Here is a 15,231-nt window from a genome sequence, read left to right on the forward strand (position 1 = left end):
TCTTCAGTGGGAAATTTGAAAAATCAGCATTTCTTTTTTTTTTTTTTTTGCGGTACGCGGGCCTCTTACTGCTGTGGCCTCTCCCGTTGCAGAGCACAGGCTCCGGACGCGCAGGCTCAGCGGCCACGGCTCACGGGCCCAGCCACTCCGCAGCATGTGGGATCCTCCCGGACCAGGGCACGAACCCGTGTCCCCTGCATCGGCAGGCGGACTCTCAACCACTGCGCCACCAGGGAAGCCCAGCATTTCATTTCTTATCAAAGATGTACAATAGGAGAACAATACGAAAACTGAAGAACATAAAAAAACCCTGATGAATTAGGGGGCTCATGTAGGTGTACAGGCCATCTGTAAATTACTGCATAGTGAGAGAGGAGAGCTTGGGACAGACAAGTGGTTTTTACTGAGAAGCATTAATGTAACATTCAATTATCCTACTGCATACTGGCTGACTTAACTCAGTCAAATTAGAATACATTTTATATTGACTATTTTGACATTTGCTTCATTTGGCAAGTAAAACAAAACTGATCCAATTTCCTTGAAGCCATTGTAAACCATAAACTGTACAACAAGAGGTTATAAAATACATAAGCCTCACAAGGCTTGTTCCCAAGCACTATCTCCAGTTCTGTGTGGCTCTCTGTGGCCTGTGTTCTCGGGTCCCCTGGCTTCACTTCCTAGAGCCCGCGCGCCCATGCTGACCGGCTAGTTTCTGGGGAGATCGCTCTTCCTGCCTTAAGTGGAGAATCAGAGCTCTTCCTTTATCTCACAGCAAGTTAAAACCTGCCCTGAGGTGGTGCCTATTTCTAGGCCCTTCCAGACCATATAATGTCAACAGGAAGCAGCTGGAACCTCTCCAAGGCGACGGGCCTGAGCTGACCCTGAGCACACGTGACGGGAACCGCAGCCTCGACGGTGCCCTGGGCAGTGAGAAAGGAACTCCAAAGTGCCACTGAGCTGTGCGAGCCTTATACTCCTAAACCAAAGACGCGCAACTCTGGGAAGCTCATCAGCTACTCATATCCCTTCACACCAAAGTGAAACTGAAAACTGTCAATACTCCTCAAGTTTCAGGCCATGGCAGGGGTAGATACGATTAAGTACCGCTCTTGGTTTGTGAAACTGTCGAGAGTGAAAAAGGCCAGACTGTCTTCTGGAGGACACCCCGAAGGACAGGCCCCGAGCTGCCGGCTCACGACTGTGCGTTCGTCCGAGGCAGCGGGAAGCCCAGCAGAGGAACAGGGCGCAGGAGACCGCCTGTAGCACCCTCTCCCCTGACTCCCGGGGGCAGGGTGTGGACCGTGGGGCGTGGGGAGGGGGAAGCACCCAGAAATGGTTTTGTCCTGTTCCTGGCCGATTTTGCGCACCTCGAACTGCCCACGCAGAAGCTCTGAGATCCGTCCTCATTTACGTCACGTCCAGCTCCAAATGGCACTACCTCACAACTTCGTACTGGTTTTATTTACCTTTGTAATTCCTTTCTCAAGCTTAGTCTATCATTGCTGTTTGTTCCCTGTCCTCAAATAATTTACTGCTAATGATGCAGAGGTTTTTGATGGGACAGAAGGTGCTGAGACCACTACTGCCTCTGCTCCAACGGAAATCAGGTGCAGAGACCAGTCTGCTCACCCAAGTTTCTTTGTGGAAACAACTATTTAAAACTAACAGCCCCTGAAAAACTTCTCACTATTCTCTCCTACCCAAAGTACCTATCTCTTAGTTTGTAGCTCTTTGGGAACAGGAACAATATGGAAATGAACAAAATTACCTACCAATCCTCCTGGAGTTGAAAGAGTTGCTGGCCAAGGCAGAGAAGAAATTCCACCTTTTTCGGCCAGCACTCCCAGCAGCGTGGCTACAGGTCATGTGTCTGTGTGCGACTATGAGCTCTTTAGAATAACAAGCCCATTTTAAGTTGCATATTCTGCTATTTTAGAAGCCTGCAGAATAGGTGCAAGACAGAATGGCTTTTACGTTCATGTAACGCAAAGATTTCTAACTGGCTTTGTGAAATCTCCTCTAAAGGTATATCGCTTCTGCAATGTTTCCGCAGATACCAAGTGGAGGGGTTCTAAGACGTTACGCAGTGGGACCCAAGACCACATGACTCTGTGACATGCATAACAGAACAAGATGCCACTGACAGGGCCTCACCTGGGAAGGTTGGGGGCTGGGGTGGAAGCAGCTGATGATTGGGAAGGCGTCGTGGGTTGAGATGAGTCATGATTTCTTGGTACTCTGCCCATTCGATACCAGATCCCCATGCTGTTCAACTCCCTTTAGGAGAAAAGAGAAGTCTTCATGGCACCATTTAACATAAAATTACCTGAGCTACAAAGCAAACCAACTCATTTAAGAGAATCACAGCCTCAGACGCCAGGGAATCGATTCTCGCCCACGAAGGTGGGTTACATCACCTCCCTTTGTGCTCTGGGCATCACAGTTCAAAGCCTAACGTGTGATGGCAACTGTCCCAACTCAGCAGGCCCGTCTGACGTGGCCATCTTCTTCCCCCACCCCTGGGCCTGCCTTCCTACTATATGCTATCAACATTTTCCTTGGTTCTCGGTCTGCAAAATTCTTCGTATTCCGCCATTTCATTGTGGGTATTTGTGCGATCGTCTGCTTCAAGTTCTTTGTGTGGTTGGGGCGAGACAGACAGGGCACTGGGCTGACCCGTGTGCCTAGTGTTTAGCTATGGGGAGAACGAGCCCCACCCAGCTCCATGCCGTGCCGCCCCCCTCCCCCTGCCCCCCACCTCCAGGGTAAAGCTCCTCACTGCCTGGTGTCACCTGGTGTCAGCCTCATTCTCAGGCTCAGTCTGGGAGACATCTTCGCAGAGCCTGAGGCATGTGTCCCATGAACCACCACAACTAAGGGTGGTGACAACAGGGCCCGACGGGTGCCACATCAGGGTTCCTGTTATTTGATCTGCACACACCCCCCGCAGCCCGGCCCCATGCCCCACGGTCACAAGTGTTTATGAGACAGGCATACTCGCAGGAACTGTAACAGGATTATTTTAGACACATCAACGTCCAACTGCTCAGCTGCCGCACAGAACTACACGTTGGGATGTAGAGGAAGATCATCCCTCCAAAAACCGAGAACAGCTTTGTTCAGAGCATTCTTCTGGTGGCCTCTCGGTACACCGCGGAACTGTTCTGAACCACAGCCGCGTCGTGTCAGATGGTTGATCCACTCAGCTGCACTGATTTTGCCGCCTCTCCGCATCAGGCCACAGTCAGGCCTGGGAGGAGCTGTTCCCAGTCTGACAACCCCAGACCTTTGCAAAGTAACCTGTGGAACTGTGCCCATTCTTAAGAAAAAGCGACAGAGCTCTGAACACTGAATTCTCTTTCCTTAAAAATAACACTGGAATTGTCTTCCTCTGAAAAAGAATTTTTGCCCCAAGATGAAACAAAAATATACTTTATTTAGCAATCTTTTCAAAATGATATAAAAAAAGGGATTCTAGTTTTGATTACCAAGACATATATGGTAAGAATCTATTCTTTAGAATTGTTTAAATTGGTTAAAAATTGAATCTTTTAAAGTAGCATAGTGTGTAATTTTAAAGAACTGAATACACACAGCAACTGAATCTACATAATACATGTAGTAATTATTAAACCGTTGGTTTCTTCTATTTGTATGTGAATGGCTCTTTCTAAGATACCTGAAGTATGGTTATTTTCTTACCTATTTTCTACTTCCATAATCCTGTTTCCATAATGACTTTAAACCACGTTGCAAAACAGGATTTTTGAGTGTGTAGAAAGGGTATGATCATAGAGTCCTTTTTTAAAAAAATTATTAATTTATGGCTGCGTTGGGTCTTTGTTGCTGCGCGCAGGCTTTCTCTAGTTGCGGTGAGCAGGGGCTACTCTTTGTTGCTGTGCGCGAGCTTCTCACTGTAGTGGCTTCTCTTGTTGCAGAGCACGGGCTCTAGGCACGCAGGCTTCAGCCGTTGTGGCTCGGAGGCTCTAGAGCGCAGGTTCAGTAGTTGTGGCGCACAGGCTTAGTTGCTCTGCGGCATGTGGGATCTTCCTGGACCAGGGCTTGAACCCGTGTCCCCTGCATCGGCAGGCAGGTTCTTAACCACTGCGCCACCAGGGAAGCCTGAGTCCTTCTTAAGGACCACGAGATCTTGAGACAGAGAATCACATTCCATAGCTGAAGAGTCCACACAAGCTATCGTGCACCAAGATGAAAATAACCTCTATTTCTGTGACACCTGCTCCCCACGTGCTTCAAGCAAACACCGCAGCTCTATCTCTATCTCTCTATCACCCAGTTCGTGAGCAGCCTTCAAGTAAAGGCCATGGCTTTTCAAGTAAAGAGGAGGGTCTGGGCTCAAATGAGCAAGATCCAGGAGGCTGACCTCAAAAGCCAAGTAGGAAAACGCATCCATGATGTAGGGACCCACAGGGATAAGCAAGAAGATTGCAAGCAGGCCAGGGAGAGGCACGTGGCCAAGAGGCCGAAAACCCTCAACCACACTATTAATTTGAGAGACCCGAATTTCAGCTGACTGAGTACAATGGGTGAACACCTATTATCTTTTGGACGTCCAGCATCCCTTCATCCCTCTTCTGATCTTTACCTTCCCTCCGTATTCGGGGAGCAGCCACCCCTCATTCCCAGTGCCTGAGTTCCAATGGAGCTGACCCCACTTTCAGCTCAGACTTGGTCAATCAGAGATTGACATTTTCCTGGTAGCAGCGACAGGCTCAGGGTGCACGTGACCCCAGTGAGATCAATCAAGACCGAGGCGAATGAATTCTAGAACTTCTGAATACTGGTCAGGAGCATGGTGTCCGGAACCAGCGGCCTCCCAGGTAGGAAGGGCAGCAAGGAGAGCTCAGGCCAGGGGCTGATGAGAGGCAGACGGCTGAGCCCACGGGTCACACAGAAGGTCTCAGGACCCGGTCCCCAGGGGTGATGTGAGCACCCTCAGCGGACAGCAGAGATGAGACTGGGGCTGTTGAGACTTACCCAATGAACGTGTACTGAGGAGGGGCCTGCTTGGTCCGGCCCATGATCCGAATGTCACAAATGGCAGCTTCGGTTGAGTCCCGTGGGATGAATTTAATGCACAGCCTCTTCTTCCTAAAAGCCACTTCCTCTGAAGGAAAGGACAAGAAAAGGGATGAGTCTTCCAGAGGTGCCCACGTCTCCGTTTTCAACACCATGTCTCCTGTCACGTTCCCTTCCCGGTGGTGGAGGTGACCAGCCATCCAAGTCGCCCGAAAGAAGGGCTGGACGCAGGGCTGCAGTGGACAGGCCCAGTCACCCTGCTCTGCATTCGGGGCCTGACCCCCGACAACCCCTGCCAAGAAGGGGCCCAAGGGGCACACACACCTCTGCAAGGAGCATCCTGGAATAAACCCACGACTACAACCTGCTCGCTGCTCCAGCCATCAGATACAAACACACGGACACCCTGAGGGTCAACACATTTCACTACAGGGTCTTTTTTCTTTTTCACTTTTTAAAATATTTATTTATTTATTTATATTTAAAATTTTTACTTCTTGGCCACGCCACACGGCATGTGGGATCTTAGTTCCCCGAACCAGGGATCTAACCCGCGCCCCCTGCAGTTGGAAGCGCGGAGTCTCAACCGCTGGACCACCAGGGAAGTCCTTTTTCACTTTTTATTACAGAAATTTTCAAACATTCCCCCAAACAGAGAGAACAGTACGATGAATCCACATGTTCCCATCATCCGGTTTTAACACTGTCAGCAACGGGCGACCTGGTTTCTCCTTCCCCCACCCCCTCCAGCTTTGCTGGAGACTTACAATGACTCCCCAACACCATGTCACGTCACCCACCAAAATCTCAGTTGGTATCCATGGCAGGCTTTTTTTTTTTAATTATTATTATTTTTTACCATGACTGGTATCATTCCTAACAAAACGAACAATGATTCCTTAATATCACCCAAGAGTCTATGCTCAAGTTTCCTCCGTTATCTCAAAAGTGTCATTTAACTGTTGGACCGAGACCCAAACACCGTCTGTGCACTGCATTTCGTTGTTAGGCCTCTTCTGTTCTGTGGCAACCTCTCCACCTTCCCTTTATCTTCAGGGCACTGATAGGATGGAGAACTCAGGTCACCCCCTGTACTTCCTGTAAACCGGCAGAGTGAAAGGCTCGATTCGATTCCGATCAGGCAGGAGCACTTCACAGATGACGCAACGTACATCTGACGGTGTCACACGTGCGGCCTGGGGCTCAGCTGGGCCACCCTCGGTAGGTCCCACGGCTGTTGGTACCTCAGTTATAAAGTCCCCAACAACCATGCTCATGAGGTTTTCTCATCCCCTGATGACTGTTGCCTAGATTCATAATCTCATTAAAGTCGTCAACACAGTGATTTTCTGTCATTCCTTCTGCATTTATTAGCTGGAATTTTTCTATATAAAAAACATCTTATTTTTCAACTACCTGGTCTCCCTGAAACATGCTTTGTTACAGGAAAGGAGAGATAAATATGTGATTCTTTTATTTATCAAGTCTTAGAGTGATGAGCTGGTACCCTAGCAACTGCCGAAGGTGAACCACCACCCACGTGTGTTTTGTTTGTTCATTTGTGGTTTTTAAACATGACTTTCAATCAACTGCAGCCATTCAGTACATGAGTCGGATAGATCTGGGGTGAAATTCCAACTCCACCATTATCCAGAACCATAATCTTAGGCAAGTGACTTAATTTTTCGGTAAAAGGGAGTTAATGAAACCTGAGGCCATAGGGACACTGGGTGGATGAAATGTGATGACGCATATGCTTCCCTTAGCCCCGTGCCTGGCACACAGTAAGTGCTCAGTAAAGAACAGCCATGGGGCTTCCCTGGTGGCGCAGTGGTTGAGAGTCTGCCTGCTAATGCATGGGACAGGGGTTCGAGCCCTGGTCTGGGAGGATCCCACATGCCGCGGAGCAACTAGGCCAGTGAGCCACACTACTGAGCCTGCGCGTCTGGAGCCTGTGCTCTGCAACGGGAGAGGCCACAACAGTGAGAGGCCCGCGCACCGCGATGAAGAGTGGCCCCCACTTGCCACAACTAGAGAAAGCCCTCGCACAGAAATGAAGACCCAACACAGCAAAAATAAATAAATTAATTAATAAACTCCTACCCCCAACATCTTCTTAAAAAAAAAAAAAAAGAACAGCCATGGATGTTCTTACCGTTATTTTTTTATTTTTATTTTTTGCGGCATGTGGGCCTCTCACTGTTGTGGCCTCTCCCGCTGCACAGCACAGGCTCTGGACGCGCAGGCTCAGCGGCCATGGCTCACGGGCCCAGCCGCTCCACGGCATGTGGGATCTTCCCGGACCGGGGCACGAACCCGCGTCCCCTGACTCTCAACCACTGCGCCACCAGGGAAGCCCCTCACCGTATCATTGTAAGTAAGCCTCTGGCATACAATTTGTGTCAGTGTTTGGCATTGATTTTCAAGACCTTTCAGTTCCATGGCAGGAAATAAGCACATTTAAATCAGGGAGCAGGATAAAGAGGGGAGTGCAGTCCTGCTGCTGGTCTTGATTTTTACCAAAGGGGAGATTAGAATTAGGTGCTGACATTTTGGGGGAACCAGATGGAAACTCAGAAACTTTGTGGGTTCTTTTCCTAGTGAGGAAACTGAGGGCTAGACCAGATCTACCAGCTATGAGTAATAATACTGGATACTGAATCCAGACCCCAAATATCGTATCCAAGAAGGCCGGGGTGGTAACTGGGGATAAACTGTCCACAGCAACCCTGCAGCTTCAAAAACTATGAGCTCATAAGATCAGGCCTTTGAAAGTGTGAAGGAGGAGAGACCTTTCCTCAAAGTAAACTACGATGCAGGTCTTTTATGCACTTGCTCTGCCAGCTGCTCTTTGCTCCATTCTTCCATCTACAGCAAACTCGGGGTAAGAGATGGAGCCACTAATTACACATGCTTACACGGGCCTGACTTTAAGCAAACATACAGAGTCCACAGAAATGTGTTCAGTCACGCTAATGAACACAGAGAAAGGACACAGCACTTTACTAAAACAAACAGTCTTCCAGTTTTTTAAGTGCTATAGAGATTGCAACAAACCGTACTTTAAATTAATTACAGGAGTCTCATCTTTCTGGCTGATTTTATAAAATCAGGACCCTAAATGCTCTCAAACATCACAGAGCTGACCACAGGTTTATCTGGTCAGCTTGAGCTCACCTGTCCCTGGGTAAAGGCTCCAGGAATGACCGCATGACCTTAAATGAATAGGCGACCCTAAGCTCACCCTTCCTTGTGTGATAAGACACTTGTTGGAGGTGCCAGGACCCAACCTCAGAATGTCCATGGGGCGGCAACCAGTGCACCCCCAGTCATGGTGGGGGGACTTCCCAGAATCACTGGGGCCCCACGGAAGCTAGACCAGGACTCAGCCCTGGGCCTCCTCGCTCAACTGGTTCAACAAATTGAGAGGAAAATGCAGAATGGGAACTCCCTTGGTTCTATAGTATATCAATATACAGACATTTTAAGCCACTTAGTTGTCAAAAACGAACGACAATGCAAATTTTAAAACTAAGAAAAACACAGGGGAAAAGTAGGAAATTAATACAAAAAGTCTACAAGGCAATTTTAGCTCTTAAAGAGACCATTCATATAAGAACAAGCAAAAGCAGCAGGCAAACACGTGAAAATATTCAGTTTTGCTAATAAATAATAAGTGAAAATTAAACAAAATTAGAGAGTAAAACTAAATAAAAAATGTAAAACCTATGCTGGCAGGCCGGTGGAAAACAGGTACAAGCCGCGATCATTAGTGGCCACATGAACTGGTTTTCCTGGAAGTTAATTTGGCCTCAGAGGATAATAAAGCTTATCTTTATTGAGCCCATCCTCTGATCAAGGCACTGTGTATGGCAGGTACCTTAGGTGATTCAAAGATGAATTAAACACGGATCTTGCCCTCGAAGAAAGTAAGTAGCAAAACATGAAGAAAACAGGTAAATATTCCCCCCATTTGAGACAACTGAGGCCCGGGAGGCTGAAGTCATTTGCCCAGGGTCCCTCATTTGTAAGTGGCAGAGCCAGACTCAATATTAGGTGAGTCTGACTCCAGAGCCCAAGTTCTTCCCATGATGCCTGGTGCAGTCTGTCCTAACAGAGGTAAAGATGGGAACTCGGGAGCAGAATCGACCACTCCCTTTGGCTTCCCACCACTGTTACTGGCATTTGCTTACTCTCCTCCCTCCCTTCAACACAGGTGTGCTGTGCCAGGCAGGTGAAAAGCAGTAAAGAAGGCAGATGGGGACCCTGACCTCCAAGTGATTATAGCCACCCGCTAGACTGAGCTCCTTGTGGGTTCTTTTCCTAGGCTCATCTTTATATCCCAAAGCCTGCAGTGCCTACAGTAGACACACATCCATTGTGGCTGACTGTGGAGAGGACAGAGAGCTTGCTTCAGACTCACATCTAGGGATCAGAGGCTGTTTCACGCAGTCTTGAGCTCAGCCTTGAAAGACATGGGGTGTGGATATTCAGAGTTGACGGAAGGGGCCTTCAGGCCAGGAAAACAACAATGCAAATACGTGGAGTCCGAAAAGAAAGGAGCATGAAGACGGCACAGTAAGTGGCTCGGTCTGGGTAAAGCATGGGGTGCTTGAAGGTAAGAAGTACGTTGCAGAGCAGGGGTCCCGAACTCCCGGGCCACGGACCGGTACCGGTCCTCAGCCTGTTAGGAACTGGGCCGCACAGCAGGAGGTGAGCGGCGGGCGAGCGAAGCTTCATCTGCCACTGCCCGTCGCTGGCAGTGCCGCCTGAACCATCCTCCCCTCCCCCCGACAAAAACTGTCCTCCACGAAACCAGTCCCTGGTGCCAAAAAGCTTGGGGACCTCTGCTGTAGAGGAAGGTTGGGAGCAGGCCATTGAGGACACATGACCCAGCAGCCTCAAGTCCTTGGAAACGCATCACAAGGAAATCATTCAAAATCTATACATGTTCAAACTGATCTACAGATTCAACACCATTCCTATCAAAATCCCAGCTGGCTTCTCTGCAGAAACTGACTGATGTTAGAAGTCACATGGAAATTTGAGGGACCCAGAATAGCCAAAATCATCCTGACAAAGAAGAACAAAGTTGGAGGACTCACACCACTTGGTTTCAACACCTGCTACAAAGCTCCAGTAACCAAGGCTGTGTGGTTCTGGCATAAGGAAAGACATATATAGATCAATGGAAGAGAACTCGGAGACCAGAAACAAACCTTCATGCTTACAGTCAATTGGTATTCAACAAGGATGCTGAGACAATTCAACGGGGGAAAGAACAGTCTTTTCAACAAATGGTGCTGGAACGACTGGATACTCACATGCAAAAGAATACATGTGTTTAAATCAACTATACTTCAATAAAAAATTTAAAAAAAAAGAACAAATCTGAACCCCTATCTTGCACCATTCACAAACTTTAACTCAAAATGCATCAAAGACATAAATGAAAGAGCTGAAACTATAAAACTCTTAGAAGAAAACACAGGCATAAATCTTGGTGACCTTGGATTTGGCAATGGTTTCTTGGGTATGATTCCAACAGCATGAGCAACAAAGGAAAAAAACCCAGATAAATGGAACTCCACCAAAATAAAAAACTTTTGTGTTTCCAAGGATAGCATCAAGAAAATGGAATAACTGTACATCAACTATACCTCAATTTAAAAAAAGAAAAAAAAAGTGAAATGAAAACCCATAGAATGGGAGAAAATTTTTGCAAATCATATAACTGATAAAGGACATATCAAGAATATATTAAAACATTTTTACAACTCAATCGTAAAAAGAAAACCCAATTTTAGATGGGCAAAGAATTAGAATAGCCATTTCTCCAGAGAAAATTACAAATGGCTAATAAGCACATAAAAAAATGTTCAACATCATTAGCCATAAGGGAAACACAAATCAAAACCACAATGAGAGACCACTGCATACCAGCTAAGATGGTGAGAACTAAAAAGAATGACAATAACAAGTGTTGAAGATGTGGAGAAACTGGAACCCTCAAACACTGCTGGCTGGAATGTAAAAGGGTATAGCTCCCTTGAGAAACAGTTTGGCAGTGTCTCAGTAAGTTAAGTATGGAGTTACCATATGACCTAGCAATTCCACACTTAGGTATATACCCAACAGCAATGAAAACATATGGCCACACAAAAGTTTGTGCATCCGTGTTCAAAGCAGCATTATTCATAATAACCCTAAGTGAAACAACCCAAATATCCATCAATTGAATGGATAAGCAAAATGGTACATCCATATAACAGAATATTACTTGGCAATAAAAAAAGGAACGAAGTGCTGACATGCTACAACATGAACCTACCTTGACAACATTATGTTATGTGAAAGAAGCCAGACACAAAAGACTACAGATTATACAACTTCATTTATATGAAATGTTCAGAATAGGCAAATCTATATGGAAAGTAGATTAGTGGTTGCCTAGGGCTGGCAGGGGGCTAGGGAGGAGAGGACTAGGGAGAAATGGAGAGTGACCGCTAATGGGTACGGTTTCTTCTGGGGTGATGAAACGTTCTAAAATTGATTGTGGTAAGGGTTGCACAGCTCTGCGAATATACTAAAAACCACTGGATTGTAACTTTAAATGGGTAAATTGTATGGTATGTGAATTATACCTCAAGAAAGCTGTGATCCCCAAACTCCAATACATAAATATATAAAATCTATTGGTAAAAGGTGCTTAAACACATGCTTTTACAGAGTGGCACTACGGTTAAAAGTGTGGGGAGTCACGCTTGTGTGTGTAATCTAGTCATTCCCCCACTTCTAGATGTGTAACCTTGGATAAGCTCTTTAATCCCTAAGTAGTTACTGTGCCTCATTTTTCTCATATGTGAAATGGGTATAATAATACCCATCTCCAAATAGGGGTCTTACTGAAGATTAAATGAGATCAGGTATGTAGAGCATTTAGCATAAAGACGTACTAAATACCAACTATCACAATTATTAGCTAATACACGTCAGTAACAAACAAAAGCAGCCCAATGTCCAAAAGTGAGGAGACTATTAAGAAAAGTAGGCTACACAATGGAATTCACTTGTTCCATTAAAATAACAGCTATGTGGGGATCTGTGTAAATATGGAAAGTCTGGTCCATAAGAAATGCTTGCAAGAAAACAGCAAACAAACAAACAAAAAGTAGGTCCAAAATGGGGCTAACTACGGAAAAATAAAGTATGTGGGACAAAAAGTGAAATGCAGAGTTTCATAAATGGATCATGTGTCATAAAGAAAGGATTCTCTGTATTTGTTTTTTATTTACTGCATCACTGTCGTGGATATCCTAACATTGGTCACAAGTAATTTAAAGTAAAACAAGTTATAGCACATCAAAATGAGGAGGCTCAACTACCCAGGTTTCCAGCTCTATTTAATAACTGGCGAGCACGACAAGAACCTCGAAGTGCCCCAGGATCCTGAAGAAGCTTCCGACGTGTCAGCCACTCACTTCCGCTCTGTGTTGCTCAGGGATCAGAGTCTTCCCTCAATTTCGAATCCTGAGGACTCTAAGTTGCAGTCTTTCTGGTTCTGACTTTTCTTTGTGCTCCAAGAGCCAAAAATGGGGCTATTACTGTCCTTGTGTTCCCTGCGTGCTTTTGGTTTTTTCCTTTTGCTTCTGGGTCTCATGCCAAGCTTGGCTTCAGCAGCACCGGAGAACGGGCTAAGGACAAACTATAACCGGTTTCACTGTCCCCTTCCTGAGTGAGCCGATTCAGCAGGGAGCACCGTTCTGCTCATTTACATGCCGCTACCCAGAACACTGAAAACTCCTTGGAGAACCAAGTCAGGCATATGTCAAAAGCAGCAGGGTTTATTTGGGGCACGCAGTAAGGCCTCCTAAAACGTTTCCGAAGAAGAATGCACATAAAAATGTCTAAAAATATACCTGAAGGAAGAAAATTCTCATCGTGACGAGAAGTAGTAAGGGGTGACTCACGTGTGTCTACCGTCTCCTGAATTGGGATGAAGCCGACAGGCAGAGTGTCCTTGATGTCGATGAGCTTCATGTCCACTAACACGTTCCCTAAATGGCTCTTGGGAAGAAAGAAGAGAGAGAGATGATTAATCGGAACACGCCTGCAGTGGGTTTGCCATCTTGGCTTCAAAACGTATATCTAACACAAGACTCGCGAAAACGCATATCTAACACAAGACTCGCGCCGCTTCACGACAGCAGGTTAATTACAGTAGGTGTCATTTAATGCTCCCCAGCAGTTACACAGGGACTCTGGGGGCCCCCGGGGAGGAGTTTCATCTGCAGAACCTCAAAGCCACTCACTCAGCTGATCCCTGAGCATCAGCTCTTGGGGTAGCAGGTTTAGAAAGAGCACATTCCTGGGGTGGTCGCTGCACAGGGAGAGCTGCATCTCAGCCTAACAGAGAACCAGTCACACTCCTAAGTGATCGCCCGTCTTCATATTGACACACATTTCGGGGGCTACACACATTCTGTAAAACCCCACGAATCATAAACTAAGACACAGTGAAAAGCCCTGCTGCCTAATATTACACATCTTCTAAAATGACATGCACAAGGGCCTATTATAGCTTCTACTTAGTGGTAGTGCACGGGGTCCACAGTGCGCAGTTTCCGTAACCAGTGCAAAAGTATCTTCGAAGACAGCACGCCATCCTGTAATTGCAAGAGAGAATTCTCTGCAAACGCACTGGCACTCACAGCCCACATCTCAAGTTGGAAACAAGCTCTAAAGCGATCTACCCTACAACTTAGATATGTGGGTCCACCTCGGAGATTTCATTAAATTCTTCAGTTAAAAAAAGAATGATGCCTTCTGATCCCAATCTCTCCTGTCAGGATACTAACAATGCACTTGGAATGCTCACCTTCCAGAAGCATCTCATCCCCACAAGTCCCCATGAGCACACTCTCAGTTTACCTGTTCTGCGCTCCCGGACGAGCCCACCACCTTGCCCCGCACAGCAACTCCTCAGGCGTCCTGCTCAGAGAAGGGCGTGCCCCTCAGTCTCCGTGCCGCACCCCATCCTGCGCAGTGCCAACACCATCCCTGAAAGCCAATCAGGGAACTCCTATCATCTGAACTCTACGCTATGTCCTCTCTCGGCACTCGCAATTTTCCTTCATATCAATTTATAATGACATATTTGTGAGGTTTTTATTTAGTATCTGCTTCCCCACTAGAGTTTGAGAGCCATCAGGACCAAAACTATCTCTGCTACTACTATATATCCAAGCCTAGCATAGATCTGGGCACACAGTAGGTGCTCAATAATTATCTGCTGAATAAATTAATGTTTTTTGGTACATTTTTAACTGGGTGGGCCACTCAGAACCAGAAATCAAATTGGATTTGCTTGGATGATGAATCTAAACAATATCAATAGATATATTAAAAGTATATTTAATAAATGTATTATAAACCAAAAGTACACAAATGAAATAAATTCTTGAAATTTAGCCATGAAGGTCAAAATGTCAAGTGTAAACTATGACCAGTGTTTTTTCGGCACTGTGGTCACAAAACCGTTTCTCTAGAAATATGGTATTTGCCGAGGATTTAATATTATTACATTTCAGGTAGCTGGGTCTCAGGAAGACAATGCACAGATCAGCGCAGCAAGTGGAAAGCGGAACCCTCACTGCTGCGGAATAAATCTCTGACTGTGGAGGAAGGGTCTGAACCATTAACCCAACGCGCAGGCATCAGCTGCCTTCAGAATCACCTGATCTAATCTATCATAATTTTTTTTCATGGCAGTTGCTTTTCCATGTCATCACTGTTTTCTGCATTGAGAAATTAACAACCGGGTATGTTTTCCTGCCCCATAGATGGACGGGTGTTCATCAATATCCTTCTCAAACGTCTTCTACTTGACAAGTTGGGTTTTACAGAAGTCAACTGCAAACCACTTAGCGACCTCACACTCCACACTCTACAAATGTCCCTGATCATAAAACCAGAACATCGGTGGTGCAGCCATGAAAAAAAGCATGAAAAAACCCCTCCTGTGCATATGGAATGGGAGCCTGCACTGTCAGAGCTTCCCGCAGCCCAAGTGTGGTCCCTCCGTGCAGGGGCTGCCACTGCACCAGGTTTAATACAGAAAGTCTGCCACACCATTAATTTTGCTTGTTCCTCTCTCCTCCCCCATCCCGTGCTCTCTTTCATTTCCTC

The 15,231-nt window shown here is 46.4% G+C and overlaps 1 protein-coding gene across 1 annotated transcript in view; it reads right to left on the reverse strand.

The window, feature by feature from the left end:
* The window catches only part of MVB12B (multivesicular body subunit 12B), a 183,596-nt gene that overhangs the window by 110,262 nt on the left and 58,103 nt on the right, over positions 1-15,231 (reverse strand). The window contains exons 4-6 of the mRNA XM_030858652.2: positions 13,014-13,110; positions 5,002-5,131; positions 2,158-2,280 (exon numbers count right to left, since the gene is read on the reverse strand). Of these exons, the coding sequence (XP_030714512.2) occupies positions 2,158-2,280; positions 5,002-5,131; positions 13,014-13,110 (350 nt within the window). The remainder of the gene's footprint in view (positions 1-2,157; positions 2,281-5,001; positions 5,132-13,013; positions 13,111-15,231) is intronic.

Source organism: Globicephala melas, chromosome 6 (genome assembly GCF_963455315.2).
Source record: "Globicephala melas chromosome 6, mGloMel1.2, whole genome shotgun sequence".
Taxonomy (NCBI): Eukaryota; Metazoa; Chordata; class Mammalia; order Artiodactyla; family Delphinidae; genus Globicephala; species Globicephala melas.